This window comes from Eretmochelys imbricata, chromosome 1, assembly GCF_965152235.1.
Source record: "Eretmochelys imbricata isolate rEreImb1 chromosome 1, rEreImb1.hap1, whole genome shotgun sequence".
Classification (NCBI taxonomy): domain Eukaryota; kingdom Metazoa; phylum Chordata; order Testudines; family Cheloniidae; genus Eretmochelys; species Eretmochelys imbricata.
In genome coordinates this window covers 324,247,031-324,264,503 of record NC_135572.1, presented here as the reverse complement: position 1 = coordinate 324,264,503, position 17,473 = coordinate 324,247,031, and the positions used below count along the sequence as shown (strand labels likewise).

Below are 17,473 nucleotides of genomic sequence, written 5' to 3'. Positions count from 1 at the left end.
GATATACTGAAGTCCTTACTCATAATTTTTCAGTTGGGGATTTACCTAACGGTTGTCAAATGGGAGCTGCATATATATTGCATCTGCATGACAGAGCCCAAACTGGGAAGTTAAGCTGTAAGTGAATTTTGGCTTGAAAACAATTGCATCCAGAAAAGGATTTTAAAGTCTTTGAAAGACTGTGGCCTAGGTAGATGTAGCAAAAGGACAGGTTTTTCTCTAATGTGGATAATTTCTTTATTCAAATATGTTTTCATGGACTGCTTGGCCTCCCAACAGCAATCTCACAGAACATCTCCCCCATTATTATGTCGGCCAGTTCCTCTCTCAGTTTCAATTATATACCACCACTATGGCAGCTACAGTAATTAGTTACATGAAAACATAACATATTTTTAGTTGCCCTTTAGATGTGATGTAGCAGCTTGAAATAAGGAAAGCCAGTACTATAAGACCAGCCAGTTCTCTTCTACTGCAGCAACTGCTCCACAGTTTGAGAACCACTAACCTAAAAGAACCAGATAAATATTAAAATATGTAGGGCCCAAACCTGTGACATACTGTGCACCCAAAACTTCTATTTGGCTTCAATGGCACTTGCCCATTTTGGCAATTTGCATAATTAAATCCACAGTGAATAAACACTAGCTTATGAAGTTCTCAAGCAGAAACAAAACAAACAGAAAATATTTGCATAACAGTGCATATGACACAAATAAGCAAGAAAGAGAAAGATCTATTACAGCCTCCACTTCCTCAGAAAGACTGGTCCATCTTTATAACTTTTTATATGCCAAAAGAAAAAAAAAATCCACACACGCATTTTATAAAAGGAGGCTAATGCATCGGATCTATTATTCAAGCAATTACAGTAGTTTCTTTGTTGCTCAGCAGAATTGTTTTATTTAACAGAATCAAATATAACCTGTTAAGAGTCTTCTGCAGTCTCCCGGGGTGGGAGGGAAATCTTTAAAACTTCTGATAAATATTACCGAATATAACCAGAGACTGTTTCTTGTAGGGACACCAGAAGTAAAGAGGGTGTCTAAATAATGGGAGTTTCGGGTATAAAAACAAACTTTCTCTCTTAAGTGATGACTGGAAGAAATATATGGAAATCAAAATTCACATTAGGCAGTGGTAAAGGAAATATGCTACCTGTGCAAATTAATGTGGATCTTTTTAACATAATGCCACACAATTCACTTTAATTGGTAGCTTACTGACGGTATCTAATTAAGAGACTAATACCAAATAGCAAGAGTATGGCAGTTCAGGATTAAGGACTCAGTTATTACAACTATGCAAGAAAGTTTCTGTAGTACTTGCCTACATTACACATTTACTATGCTTTCAAAATGCAGACCACCTAAAATGAGAGTCTTCCCACAAAAATGCAAATGTGTATTTTTCCAGTATAATTATATTAACTGAACTTATGTGGTGGTCACTTCCTATTCTTGTATATAGATATCATAAAGGATCAAATGCCCAGACAACCAGTTATATGAATGAAAAGGACACTTAACAACCGGAAATCTAATCAGTTTTGAAATATGAACTATAACTAAAATTTCAGGAACTATTCCTATCCCTGAGTTTCCTTCATTCCTGCCAATTTTTATGACTTTACAGTCTTGTTTGTTATTCCCTCCCTTGCTGTTATGTTAAGAGATCCACAAAAAACAAGCAAAACTAAATGCCTAAATGAAATATAGTCACTAACTAAAACAATACATTGCTGACTTTCCACTGACTCATCACTGATGCTAGTATACACACACACAAAAGGAGTCAAATTTGCGTCCATTCTATTCCAACTTCCTTATTTCCCAAACAATAAAAATTTCTATAGAGAGAGGAAGAAATTTTATTTTAATATGCTTCTTACATAATGGAAACAAAGGATATGAAAGTATGACATTTTCAATAATTTTAACTATTAAAGGTTAAGAATATAACTATAGGAAGTTAAATTAAATCACGGGGACGTTTAATTACATTTGAATTTCTGATTATCTAGTGTTTGAGATCAATTACTTTAGTATTTTAAAAGGAAACAAGGTGATCTTCAAAAAGAATCCCAGGAGATTCTAGGTGCTTTTAAAACTACACTTAACAATACACAGCAACTCACAGAAAGAAATAAGGCTCTGATCAGACAACGAAACATGCACATAACTTTATACACTTCCAGTAGCCCCAATGAAGTTAACTGAAGTAGAGCTTGCTGGAAAATGGAATTTCTGCCCCACAGAAAATTGTGTCCCAATTCAAGATGAATAGTAAGCACCTCAACAGGTTTTTTGTAGGACAAATTCTGAAAAATTCTGTTTTGTGAGAACCAAAACAATTTTTATGGTGGCCAGCTACTCACCTGGAAGGCTCTGGTCAATTTCACTTTCTCCTTACAGGTAGAAAGTTAAATTGACAAGAACCCTCAAAGTAGACTCAGCTGGATGCTGAGTTCTTCCCACTCCCCAGCTGCCTAAGATTTGGGAAGCACAGCCTCCCCATCTCCCATCAGCCTAGCTGAAGCTGCTCCTCAGCTGCCTGCCTGGATGGCTCTTGTCAATTTCACGTTTGCTCTGACCACAGCCTTCTAATCAGGCAAGGGTGCCATCATTTATATTTTCCAGCAAAAGTGAAATTTTCCCACAGATTTCCCACAGATTGTTTTTAAGAAAAGGACACTGAAGAAAATTTCTGACCAGGAAATATTCAAAATATAAAAAGAAAAGGAGTACTTGTGGCACCTTAGAAACTAACAAATTTATTAGAGCATAAGCTTTCATGAGCTACAGCTCACTTCATCGAATACAGACTAACATGGCTGCTACTCTGAAACCTGTCAAAATATAAAGTTAAATATATGTATCACTTTTTGCAGGATTTGGGTCTAAAGATCCACAGTTTTCCTTGAAAAAAAAAATGGGGGCCTCATCCAGCACCAACTGAAGTCCCATTGACTTCAATGAGCATTGGTTCAGGCCCTAGAGGATTCATAGTTTTTTTTAAGGCCAGAAGGGATTAGTAGATAATCCTATTGGATCTCATATATAACAAGCCATAACATATCATGATTAAATCATATTTTACAGAAAGGCACCAGTCTTCATATGAAGACTTTATGAGATGGAGAATCCACCCATTCTGATGGTAGTTTGTTCCAATGGTTAATCATCCTCATTGTTAAAAATTATGCTCTATTTCTACTTTGAGTTTGTCTTGCTTTAATTTGTAGCCATTGGTTCCTGTTACAACTTTCTCCACAAGATTAGAGAGCCCTTTAGTACCTGTTTTTTTCTTCCCATTAAGGTTCTCCATGAAGCTCACACATCCTTCCCTAGGCTCTCATTATGATAAAAAGCAATAAAACAAAGTTTTTATTTTACATTTTATATTAGTACTTAAATGACAATTACCTCACTTTGCTTTTAGTAAAGTCAATGTAAGCCCTTTACCTTCACTTCTCACTCACACTATGGAATGTAAAACCAAGTCTCCATTTTCTAGAGTTCTCGCAAAAACTCTACCTGTCCAGTCACCCATTTGAGTAATTATTTTTTTTTTTGGATGGGGCAAGTAAAATATAAACATTTATTAATGTAACAGGTGAGCAGGGGGTTTTGTTTTTGTTTTGGGGGGGGGTTCGGTGTCTTGGCTGGTTAGTTTCATGAGTTTTACAAGGTTAATATAACTACTCCTGTATAGTGATATAGGATGTGACCTTCAAAGGAGTCAGGCATACAAATCCTTTTGAAATCCAATGGTTTTTGGGAACCAAATTCCTTTAGGTTCCTTTGACAAACCCAAGCAGGAACTGTTTTGTTTCTAGTACCTTTAAAATACTATCTTGTAGGGTAGCTGTTTAAAAAAATCGCATTGAAAATATTTTTTAAGAGGCATTTACTCTTTAAATATCTAATAAATTTTAAGAGTTTTTCTTCCGTGTCCATCACCACAGCACTTACCTCAAAGGACTACACATAGCAATGAGGAATGAAATACTGATCAAAAATTATACGCTTAAAAATAAAAAGCAGAAATATAACATCATATATGTTAATTCTTCCGACCTTCCCATTTTCTATTGTCTAAGCCTTCATGTGGCTTATCTTAATTATAATTCATGGAGTCATACAATATTTAGAACTTGCAAACTTAGTGTATGAATTTATTTCCTACTGATTTAGATTATGCAACTTTCCTTTTAACTGATTCTATAGAAAATTTGAAATCTTACTTCTATACCTCAAGGGTATTTTTGTTTGTTAGTTTGTTTTCCCTTGAAGAATTGCGTGCCTCTTTTCCCTCTAGAAGAGTACTGAACCGTGGTCTTTCCCTGCTTTTTGCAGTTCTGTAACCTTCTTGTGAAATAAATAAAATGACCAGTAAACAGTATTTTTGGCAATGTATGTTGAAATCAAATTTCTTCTATAATTGAAGAGGAAGAACCAACCACTTCTCATTGCCTTTGTATCTGTCAGCACGAAAAATTTTAGTTAATATATGCAATTGGTAGATAAGTGAATCTCAAAATATTTCAGATTTTTTGCCTTTAAAAAACTGAAGTTCTGTTTTAGTTACCCTGTTGGTTCAGGGCAAGAACTTTGGACTTATCTATGTTAACTGAAAACAAAGAACATCAGTTATACCCATGTATGCAATTATCAGGGACTGAATCTCTTTGGAAGATGCACTAGAGATTGCCTGCAAAAATACTAACATTTGTCTCCACTTAGGTTATAGTAATACCATCTATTCTCCAGTTGGCCTCCATTTCAAGTTGGCTTGCACTGTACATATGAAACAAACAGAAAGTAACTCAGGAAAAGAAAAAGGAAGGACATACCTATGGCATGTCTCTATGCACAATTTATAATTAACTGATGAAGTCAGACTTTCTTCCCAATTGATTAGATTTTTATACAGAAGGTTAAGATAAACCAATTAATAATTTGGGACATGTGAGTTACATGTAAGGAGGTTTTCAGTAACAACACAGCACGTTAAGTACCCCCCAACAACTTTATCAGAAACCTTTTTTACAAATAGCAGAAAAGCTGTTATGGGAAAAACAGGGAGCGGGAGGGTTGCTTGTTAAAATACAATAGTGTTTATTAAACTTAATTTAAAATCCATCTACACGCCCAGGTTGGCCAGCTTGGAAAGAGAGGTTTGAAGCTTCTTTGCCAAAGTTTGTCCAAACTATCAATGAGAAGTGAGACTGTCACAATTCAGTAGCTCTTTTCCTGGTTCAAGTAAAAGAATTTCTTCAATTTTTATTCAGTGAAGGGGACAGTGACTTCAACAAATAGTCTTACATATCCACCAGAGAGGTTATCAACTTCATGAAACTTATAGGACAATCAGTCTTCCTTAGTGACCAATTTCCTACTTCCTTCGGAGGCTCTAAATTTCTTTCAGTAATTTGATCATCCAATTAATTATTTTTCATCCAGACAAGACAAGTGTTCTACAGCTATTTGGTAGTTATGGCATTTTGTGAGGCTGCTGTTTTTTCCTCCCCATGTTAATTATGTGGATGTATTTTGTCATTGTCAGGAGGTGCAGACAGTGTGAAATACACACCTCTTACTCTTTTATAAATTCAAACAAAACAATATTGTACATTAGCCACTTATCCTCCGATTCAAATTTATACAGTTATCAACTAAAACACTCAAATATTTATCTTCAGATTTTTTGTGGTACCATCACCAGGAGTGATAATAAAAATAAAAAACATTTTGATGTTGCCACTTTTCTGATATCGCCACTGCATAATATTATCACTATTATGCCAAAAGAAAACCTCAAGGTTTGAATAAACTATTCTACGTGTTGAGTATGCCTGTAAGAGACATTATTTTGAGGGGACCCTTTTAAAATGTAGCCTCTTTAACCAACTATATACTTCAGCAAGTTCATATTCCAAGCATCTTTTGTTAAAATATTTTCTAATCCATGCTCTATGACATCCCAAGTCACAACTGTGGTCAAAGCTTTTTTTTTAACCACATCCATATACTCAGTCAAGCATTTCATTATTTGGATATAAATACTTGTTCAGGAATGGTGGCCCCCATTATTTATTCAAGAGAAATGGAGTGACAGGCATATTGTGCACTGAAGCATATGGTGGCAAAATTTGAATTTCTACTATGTGTTGAAATAAGCCATCATCATCAAAACAAAGATAAATGTGGAAGAAAAAAAATCTATGTAATATAGAGAAAGTTTATCCTCCAAGATATCAGATATAATTATTTAAGAGTCTTAGGAGCTTTACTGTTCCTTCTCCATTGGTTACATCCTGCAGACCAATTTTTCATAAAAATAATTACATTAAATATCTTTTAAAGGTAATAGCATAAGATAGAAGTGGGCTACCTCCTGAACACAATTTGACACACACAAAAAGCTAGATCATTCCTGTCCATTACGTTGTTATTTGAAAGTATTGTTCGTATTCTCTTCAGCTTCCAGTCACCAAAACAACCTTACATTTCAGATGTTATTTTCTCAGCTTCCAAGACTACATACGTACTCTCCAGTATCTGGAGTGGAGCTGGACAATATGGATTTATTTTTTTGTTCATGAGCAATTAAAAAAAAATGTTTTGGGTCAAACAAAATGTTTCATTTCACCAGCATCAAAGATTATGTTTAGACTGACCATTTTTAAACATTTGTGGGTTTATAATAAAATTAAAGAATTTTCAAACAAAAAGTCTTTTCAAACCAAAAAAAAAGTTTTCTTTCAAAAATGTCTAAATGAAAAATTTGATTTTGTTTGTTTTTTTTATTTCTTTAACTGAAACAATCATGTCTGGTGAAACTGACAAAAACTTTTACCCAGTTCTAATCTGGAATTGAAGATGCCAGAAAAAGTTAAGTCTTTTAATTTATCTGCCTCACTCAAGGGTGAAGGACAATTCTTGAATGAATGTTATGGTAACCTAGTGGGTTACATGTCACAGTGCATCTCCAAAGTACTGAAGAATTTTAAATCTTTCTACAGTATTTTTGATCTCCTTAACATTATGTAAAAATATTCCTGAGCCACACTCCTTACAGTTGGTATCAAACTTCAGTTAGTTCTCACATAAGATTTTCCCTCCCCCAAACAATATAAATTGTGCAATCTGCCTCATTTTACATAGTGATCAAACTTGACATGCTTCTTTTGGCTCAAACATACAAATCAAGTCTGTATCATGTCTATATGTATAAAAACAAAAAAACAACACTAAACGAATGTTATTTAGGTTGCAAAGTCAAGAACTAGAAAATTAGGAAATGCTAAATTTAGTTTGCACAGGCAGCCATAATTCAGCCCCTTGCCCATCTATCATGTGCGCTGAATGAGGCAGGGATCATGCCGGGAAAATAAAAGGATGAGAAAATGAAATTAAACACTGTATCAATGCATACACGAGGGGAAGAATGAAGGCTGCACCAACAACTGTAAATCTGCCATTTCCTAACTTTTGAGTGCTTTACATTGCAGTCTTTGTGTGTAATTTCCTAGAATTATTGTTTTAAAGGAAAAGGGTAAAAACAAATTCCATTATGTACAACTGTAACAGCTTAGATATCACGTAGAGTTTGAACCATGAACCTTGACACTACAACACAGACTGCTACCACGTGAGCTCCAGAGCCAACATTAGCTGCCAGCAGAAGGCTGTTATTCCATAGGGAGGATGGACCACTCCGGCAATGTGCTATATCTGCGGGGTTGATCAGAGGAGCCCAGCCCCCCACCCCTCCTTCCCCGCCACAACACCCTCTTGTCCCAGATGGTGTCAACTGGGACCACATGCTGAGTCCCAGTGGGGCAACATCCCCATTACAGTTGCTCTAGCATCTTTTAAGTGTTCCCACTATAGCATGTGCAGCAACATTGTCAGCACTGCCTCAGATCATATTTAGTTATTTTAGTATACTGCCAAAGTTTTGCTGAGGAACGCAAGCAACAGAAGGTAAGTGATAACTTTCAGTTTCTATCTCAGCCAAAGCTTTCATGGAAGAAAAACAAGGCACTTCTGTAGCCTAAGGGATATCCCCCTGTTCAATGTCAAAAGCAACAATGCAGTTGTGAGAACTTCTCAAAGAAGATATCAGTCTTTTATAATCAAAAGTTTTACGTAATCTAGATCTAGAGGATGCTCCCTTATAATAAACAGAGGCAAAACTTAATGCAACATTAAAGTTACAACATTTAAAAAAAACAAAACAAAAGGAAATAACAGAGTCCTGTTGTAAGTAATTAATTTATATTTTCAGTGTGGGAGAAGTAGCCGACTTAATGAATAATTGAACACATACAGCATGAGCAGTCTGGGTGACAATGTTAGAGAAGACTGAAGGGGGGAGAGTCCCTACCCATTACCACTTACATCAACAGGATAGAAGTGGGCTCATTTTGCCGGAGAGTTTTCTCAAAGAGTAGTTTAATAGGGCAGTAATGTTAATTTGCACTGGGCGAGATGTATTTTTCCTGAGCAGGAAAGAGAACTGGTAACATTTTTGAAAAATGCCAAAAGGACATAGGAGCCTATGGGCTTATCTACATGGAACAGCTGCACTGGTATAACTTGAATCTGCTTTTAAACCAACCTAGTTAAACTGCTGCAAAAACCTGTATGAAAATCTGACCTTAACTCCCTTAAACGATTCTGAAAGCTTTACCTAGGATTTTTTTCTTAGACAAGCTTAATGTACAGAAAACTGGAATACAAAATAATTGCACAGATATCCTGAAATCACAGGGACTACAAATTTCACACCTACCGTTTTCATTAGTGTTATGGCAGGGGCTTTCGGGGATAATTTTACTGTGGGTGTATGTCAATATCACACATACATATTGTTTAGGTATAGCTTCTCTCACTGAGGCACTCCAGATTAAGGAGACTGTGCAGTTCTCATTCATACCTAAATGAATGTCATATGGAAGCAGGGGCTCATTAAGTTTTGCTAAAGTTTCAGAGATGCTCGCTGAACATGTTCAGAAGACCTTTTTCCACTCACTTTACTTTTAATGTTTTTTTCATCTAAGGTTGATTAACAAACACTCAAATGAAGGTCTAGCTACATGTCAAATAGACAGTGTCTTTATTCAGCCAATTCTGAGGTATTACTCAGCAGGAGATTTAATAAATATATACATTAAATGGCCTGATTTTCAGAGGTGCTGAGCACATGTAGCTCCCCCATCAACTTTTACGTCACTGTTCAACACCTCTAAATATCAAGCCAATTAATTATTTTTAAAATTTGAGTTTATGCTTTCCTTCTTTTATAACTTAAATGGCTTAAATTTTCCTCACTCTGTAGAAAGGGCATGGCAAGTTTCATCCCCAAGAGAGATACAGCTTAAAAATAGTATTAGAAAAGGGGTTAGTTTCCATGAAGACTGCAAGTAGCATTAACCATAGCATTTACTATCATTTTGTGGAATTGTACTTAAAAACTGCCCACATATTAATTCTCATAGTATTTATCCTTCAGGAAAAGGAGATTAGATCACCAAGTTTTTGGGCTACAGTAAAATCAATTTTCTCTTCAGTAAAGGCAAAATCAAACAAATCAAAAACAAACTTTTTTGTCTGATTCACAGATTAGTTTAGGAAAATATACACCTTTCAACTTTGGACTCTGAGGCAATTTCCAAAGCCAAACAATTTATTTTAAAGAACTTGCCTTTAAACCATTTTTTTAAACTGTTATTTTTTAACTACACTTTTAAACCCTGGCCCACTGCCAAAAATATAATTTCTGGTCTGAGAAATCAGTGAACATTACATGTCCAACTGCTTCAGAGCAAGGCTGGAAACAAATGCTGGAATATCTGTGGAATCTGGGAATGGAAGCAGTTTTCCCAACAATGTAGAGAACTTATTTCTATCCCTGATTTTTCATAAGATATCAAATATTAAAATTGGGTCATTCTGACCATAATGCCCCCCCGCTCCTTACCCTCCCCCTCCTCTACACATATGTAATGGCCTCATTTTAGTGAGAATTAATTAAAAAAAAAAGAGGAAGAACTGAAAAAAAGGTAGAACTGGTTCAACACTGTTTGAACATTTAAATTCTAAACTGCTATTTAATTCAGCCTGTTTAATTCCTGTTCCCCTTGTTATCTGTGAACATTCAAGCAAACAGAATTGCTTGCAAACATTTTTGGAGCTAGACTTAATGTATGAATACCTATTTTTCATGTGAACAAGAGTATTTGTTACTTGCTATTACCCTGTTTTAAAATATTAATTATCTCATCAAGAAGCAGAAATAATTTCATTTAATCAATCACAAACCATGAATAATGAACGGAGTACAATCTAACTGAAGTCTGCTACCAACCCAGAGAGACTGAAAGCTGTTCGTCCAAGCTATTAAGCGTACATATTAACAGAAATCAGAACAGAAGGGGGCTACATTCTCAACAACCATTATTTGTAAAGAATAATTTGACCAGCTCTAACCATACATTATACGTACATTATACATCAAATGGTATAATTTATTTGTAGTATTAGGTAGAGCTCAAAGGCCCAATCAGGATCAGGGCCCTGTTGTAGTAAACATTATGAACACAAACATTGTCCATGCCACAAGTATCTTACAAAGCATTCGTCTCGCTTAATCCTAAAAAGAGAATACTGGTGCTATAACAATGCTGGAAATGAAATCAGTATGAAGAGAGAGGCACATCAGAAAAAAATCTCTTTCCCTAAATTATGTGTCATATTTATTTCCTGACCCCTACTATATGTTGTGTTTTTGAGTATCAACTAGGTAAAGTCCCAATTGTTCAGCAAAACTGAAGTCAGTATGCCTCTCTGACAAACCTTCTGTCCCAAGTCTCTGACATCATAATCAGTATGTCTCCACATTCAAGAGGTATTAAAACTCAATTAACGTAAGTGAATGGAATCCGACAAAAATAAGTTTCAGTGCTCTCTTCATTTAATTAAGCTGTTCTAAGTCCTCCTAAATTTGAAAATAGATAAATGAAGCCAAGTTACAGTCTTGCAACTTTGCTCTCCTCCCCCCACGCAAAGGAAACTTCATAAAAGCTAACACTGTGAGAGATTATCAGTCTCTCATTAACTCACACAAGTTCTAAATTAGACTGCCAGTACACCAGCAGTCCTTGTTTAAAGTATTGGTAACACACACACATAATTTTAACAGGTGAAAATAGCTTTGATACTAGTTTTGGTCCATTTTAGTTTGTATTTACACTTCTGCACATAACAAACTCCTGCAGGCACTAAAACCAGTAAACTATATAATTTTCAGTGTGTTTCCATATATTTTATACATATATACAAAAAACTGTACAAGATACAGGTTTAAGTTCCTGCAGGAACTTACAATATAACGAAGTTTAAAATGAAAAAGAGCAAGAGTAGGATCACAGAAATTTTATCCCACCCACGTTTTTGTTTGTTTTTTTTTAAATAATGGAAACATTTTTAAAAGAACTATTCAGTTTTAGTTTTGACTATACAATTGTACTTCAAGACACAGCAAAAAATTTAAAGTACATCAAAAGAAGGAAGCCTGCCAAATAATCAGTGGGGCCTTGGGAAGATTCAGATGTTAAAGGAGCACTCCAGGAAGACAAGGCTACTGCAGAAAAGCTAAATGAATTCTTTGCATCTATCTTCCCTGTAAAGAACGCGAGGTAGATACCTTAGCCATTATTTTTAGGTGACAAATCTGAGAAACTGTCCCAGATTGAGATGTCAATAGAGGAAAAATTCATAAATTAAATAATAAGTTGTGACCAGAACCAGAGGATATTCACCCAAGAGTTCTGAAGGAACTCGAATATGAAATTGCAGAACTGCTTCCTGTGGTATGTAACACAGAACTTAAATCAACATTGGTACTAGATAACTGGTAGATAACTAATGTGACACCGATTTTTAAAACAGGCTCCAGAGACACTTCTGGCAATTACAGGCCAATAGGCCTAACTTCAATACCAGGCAACTGACTGAAATTGTAACAAAGAACAGAATTGTCAGACACACAGATGAACACAATACATTGTGGAGAATCAACAGATTTCGTAAAGGGAAATCATGCCTCACTAATCTATTATAATTCTTTCAGGGTGTCAACAAACTTGGATAAGGATTATCCAGTGGATATAGTGTACTTGGACTTTCAGAAAGCTTTTGACTAGGTCCCTCCCCAAAGGCTCTTAAGAAAACTAAGCAGGCATGGTATAAGATGGAAGGGCCTCTCATGGATCAGAACTGGTTTCAAGATAGAAAACAAAGGGTAGGAATAAATGGCCAGCTTTCAGACTGGCGAGAGGAAAATAGTGGAGTTACCCCAAGAATCTGTACTGGGACCAGTGCCATTCAACATATTCATAAATGATTTGGAAAGCAGACTGTGAAGAGATACAAAGGAATCTCACAAAACTGAGTGACTGGGAAAGAAAGTTGAAGGTGAAGATAAATGTAGATAAATGCAAAGTACTGCACGTTGGAAAACATAATCCCAACTATACATACAAAATGATGGGGTCTACATTAGCTGTTGCCACTCAAGAGAGAGATCTTGGGAGTCACTCTGTAAAGTTCTCTGAAAACATTCCCGCAATGTGCAGTGGCAGTCAAAAAAGCTAACTATGTTAGGAACCATTTGGAAAGGGATAGATAGTAAACCAGAAAACATAATGCCACTATATAAATCCATGGTACACCCATACCAGGAATATTGTATACAGTTCTGGTCACCCTAACTCAAAAAAAAAAAAAAATTAGAATGGAAAAAAATACAGAGAAGGGCAACAAAGACTGTTAGGGGTATGGAACAGCTTCCATACGAGGAGAGATTAAAAAGACTGGGACGGTTCAGTTTAGAAAAAGAGAAGACTGAGGAGACGTATCATAGAGGTCTATAAAATCATGAATGGTGTTGAAAAAGTGAGTAAGGCAGTGTTATTTATTCCTTCACATAATACAAGACTCAGGGGTCACCCAATGAAAGTTAACTGAAGGCCAAAACTATTATTGGGTTCAAAAAATAATTCAATAAATTCATGGAGGATAGGTCCATCCGTGCTCTGGGTGTCCTAAAATCTCACTGTTAGAAGCCAGATAACTTGATAAATTTCCCTGTTCTGTTCCCTCCCTCTGAAGCATTTGGCACCAGCCACTGTTGAAAGACTGGTTACTGAGCTAGATGGACCAATGGTTTGACCCAGTATGGCTATTTTTATGTTCTCATGTACATGTATTAGTGTCAATGTATTGATGGCACAGAGCTTTTGGTCCCATGCCTAATAATTCATTTCAGATGCATTATTAAACTGTAGCGCAGTGCTTTAATGACTTCCTGGTTAATTTCAAGAAGAAATCTGCACAGCATCAAACTGTAATTCTTGCCAGCCTTGAAGAATATAGCTGCACTGCAATACCAAACAGAAGGTGTAGGAACAACCACGCGAGAATCTAACCCAGTGGTGGGCAACCTGCGGGCCGCATCAGGGTAATCTGATTGCAGGCCGTGAGACATTTTGCTGATGTTGACAGTCTGCAGGCATGGCCCCCCAACAGCTCAGTGGCCACAGTTCGCCGTTCCTGGCCAATGGGAGCTGTGGGAAGCAGCAGGCCTGCAGACAGTCAATGTCAGCAAAATGTCATGCCACCCGCAGTCAGGTTACCCTTGCAAGCCGCAGGCTGCCCACCACTGATCTAACCCGTTAGCCAAAGAACTGCCTCAGAGTGCTTCTTATACTACTTGGAAAACATTCTATAGTAGACTAAAATTGAATGAGCACAGGATGTCCAATTCAACAGAAGCCACTAGTATTGGTGGTCTAAGATGAAATTTTGAGGGAAACTCTCAACTTGAATGTTTATTCAATTTACTAATTTCAAAAAATTCCAATTTCTGATAAAGTATTCTTTAATCAGCATGTAGAGAGTATTTTGATTAATTCCTGCATTAAAATGTTTTATGTTGCTTTTTTTCCCCCGTTCCCTGCTGATATTAAGGGATCTTTCCAGCATGGAACAGCAGTTGGACCACAAAACATGCTTATATTCACCCTCCTCCTCCACACTGTCCTCTTTTCACTGCGGGCTTAGGGAAGAACATAACTGCAAGCTCTGTTCAAAGTACAGAGAATGATATGGTGCTAAATGCACAGGACACTAAGAACAACTGACTATCAAAAAACCAATGAAGTTGACTGGATACAAATGCTGTCATATGCAAAAGTGATTTTCATGTTCATGTCCCTTTAAAAAGCCCCGCTGAGAATGGAAAGTCAGGTACATTTCGGAAAGCAAGTAAATCTCAGCTTAACCTTAAAGATGTGTTTAAGAGCTTTCCTGAAATGAGGTGCAGTTAAGCATGTGATATTTTTACTATTCTGAATTGGGGCCTAAGTGAGTAAACTATAAAGGACATACACAGAATTTACAGAGTGGAAGAAAAATGATTGCTGGCTCTAACAATGAAAGTAGGATGGGGGGAGGACTATCCTCCAATTTCTATGTGAAAATATTTGTGTGCGCTTTTTAACTACAAGTGGCAAAAGTAATACAACATGCACAATTTACATGTTAGGGACACCTATTTATTTTCCTTTTTTCCCTTTGTTGTATAAGCACCTTATGCAGTTTTTCAAACTTTCATTAATTCTTTATCTATAGAACCTATGACAAATGTATATTCAAAAGTACATACAGAAATTTGTGTCTACATTTTGCTGTATGATTGTTTGCTTACCTCTGAGGGGGAATATAAGGAGCAGATACTGTTGGCATAGCTGTACAGTGTTCAACCACTGATTTCTTAGCCTTTTTTGCCTTTTTTCTGACTTTTGATGTAGACCTTGCAGTTCTGACTGATCCCTCTTTTCTACACACACCATTTTTCATATCAGCTTCTCCATAAATATTTAGAGGTCGCCGTATACAACCTGGTGGAGTATGTACATCACAGTAGGCAGTCTTTTTTACAGAGAATGTTGTTCCACTGCCAGTTAATTCTTTCACAGGTTCCATTTTCATATACAAACCAGCCTTTTGAGCACATGTCACATGGAATGCTGTGTAACAGTTTGCTTTGTGGCACTGGATGCAGGCACCAACGCCTTTCTGTTTACAGAGGTAGCATGTTAACTTCCATCTGGCTGGGGGAATGTTTCTGACACCATCAATGGGCTCAATAAAAACCGTATTGGCAAATCCAACTTCTGGAATCCACAAAGCACACACAACATGTCCCCAGCGGTCATCATCAGTCTTTTTAAAGGCACCTCCCTTATTTGGGCACAGCACACAGTCTACAGGCCGGGAATGGGACTGCAGACAGCGTCTGCAGAGCCACTGACCCTCAGGTATATATGGCACACCATAGCACTCCTGATGCACTGCTAAATTACACATATCACAAAATAGGATTACATTGCTGTTCTGACATTCACCATCCATGCATATACAACATACTGCATCTTCGTCAATTAAAGACTGATGGTCACCCTGTTTTTGGTTCTCACAATAAGACTCTTTTTCAAACCTGTCCATAAGGAATTCAAACATATTCTGTGATACAACTGATACTCCATCACTTTTTCGCTTTTCATTTATTATTTCTAACCATGCATAATCTTCTTCATCCATGTCATACTCTACTTCGTTGTCAAGTTCTTCTGCTGACTTTTCAATGAATTTATAATAAATTGGAGGTCTCCGAGGGGCAGAAGGTGGACTGTACTCAACAACACGTACTTTTGGTTCTGGAAGAGGACTTGTTGTAGCAGGTGTACCATGTGCACTTGGAAGAGCTTCATTTTTCTTTTTCACTTTGTTATTTTTATGCCGCTTAGCTCTCAGACAAACTGGTGGTCTCTCACTATTTTCTTTATTGCTGTTGCATTCACTCATTTCTTGTGCTGTGAGATCATCTTCTAATATAATCTCTAATGGATCAAAAATACTAATCCTGTGCAGGCGACCTTCAATTTCTATTTCAACCATCCTTTGAGCTTGAGCATATGTCAAAGTTTCTCGTGTAGGTGAGTGTTTAATACTGCACGGGGAAGAAGAATGCCTTGTTGCAGATACTCGATGGCATCTTCCCTTTCTCCTCATTTGGTAATGTTTACCTAAAATTATAATCAGAGTTATTATGTTGCATTTTAAATATTTATCTCTCTTGCTACAGTATAAAAATTAATACAGTAAAAAACCCCAAAAAACAGAAGCTAGTTTAAGCTTTGTACTACCCAGGGACATGCAAGTCTTAAATTTATGCAATGTTTGTACTTGAAACAAACTTAAATCTGGCTACCCCTAACTTCCAAAGACACACCAGTGAGTAGCACATTTAGCATTACTCCAAATCCAAATGTGTTGATAGATTACTGGAATTAATTACACTCATTTCCTACATTAAAAAAGTCCCGTAGAGACAAATTAATAAGAGTATAATGAATTTACAGAACTATAGGTTCTGTAAAGCTACAGGAAGCCAATCCAACTGTAGCAATTCAACATTGGCACAGAGAAATTGTTGCCAAGGCCCACCCACCAAAGGATTAAACTTGTGCCATAAGGTAACAGAAGTACAGCGGACCCTCACTAGAGCGTGGATTCGCATATAGCGCAGTCGCAGTAATGGATCCCAAATTTAAATATTTAAATTGGGATCCATGATAACGCGGCCCCCGCATTAACACGGTACCGTGCATGGATCCCGCATTCTAGAGAGGGTCCGTTGTAGTCATTGTAATGGAAAATTACCATTGTTTTCCAGAAATAAAGGCCTGTATGCAAAGTCCTGGTTTCACTGTTGAAAGCTTATTCAGCAGCAGCCTGAAGAAGAAATATTCCAGACATAGTTTTGCACAAAAGGCAGTTATGATCTGAAAAATAACTATGTAAAAATTGCACTTGCTTTAACAAATCTGACCTCTTTATGTATTCAGAATTATATCTGCTTAGTCAGTATGTTTACACTTACCTAAAGTAAACCTCAAAGATGTATGGTTTATGTTATTTCCTCATGTGTCTCACTATTTACATTGTAAACTTTTAGAGATAGGGAATGGTCTTATACATATTTTCACAGGTGTGCTATCAGACAATCAACATAATCTTTGTCACCAAAATTATTACCACCATCATACATTTTATTCAGTTCTGTATAGCCCATATTGCTGTGGAAGAGCATATTCCGTTACGGCCCACGTATCACCGAGACAACTATGAATTAAGGTTTAATACCAATACTTTTACCACTAGGGGAGACGCAAACTGAGAACTACTTTAATTTTAGCTCCCAGACTGGGTTTTTGGGGCTGCCAATTAGAGAAGAAAACAAAATCACTTTTAAAATGAACATTTGATCTAAAAGAAACCTCCAATGCTATTTTCAGCAATTGATTCTCAAGAGTAAATCAGCATTTTCTGACTTGTAG

General features: G+C 36.5%; 1 protein-coding gene across 5 annotated transcripts in view; it reads right to left on the bottom strand.

The window, feature by feature from the left end:
• BRD1 (bromodomain containing 1) overlaps positions 1-17,473 on the bottom strand; it is a 107,381-nt gene that overhangs the window by 85,749 nt on the left and 4,159 nt on the right. For 2 of the 5 annotated variants that reach the window (XM_077834814.1, XM_077834835.1), the window contains exon 2: positions 14,779-16,159. In XM_077834814.1, the coding sequence (XP_077690940.1) occupies positions 14,779-16,145 (1,367 nt within the window). In that variant the 5' untranslated portion in view covers positions 16,146-16,159. Of the gene's footprint in view, positions 1-14,778; positions 16,160-16,796; positions 16,869-17,473 lie in introns of those variants that run through there. The other 3 variants (XM_077834824.1, XM_077834860.1, XM_077834843.1) reach the window with 3 other exon arrangements.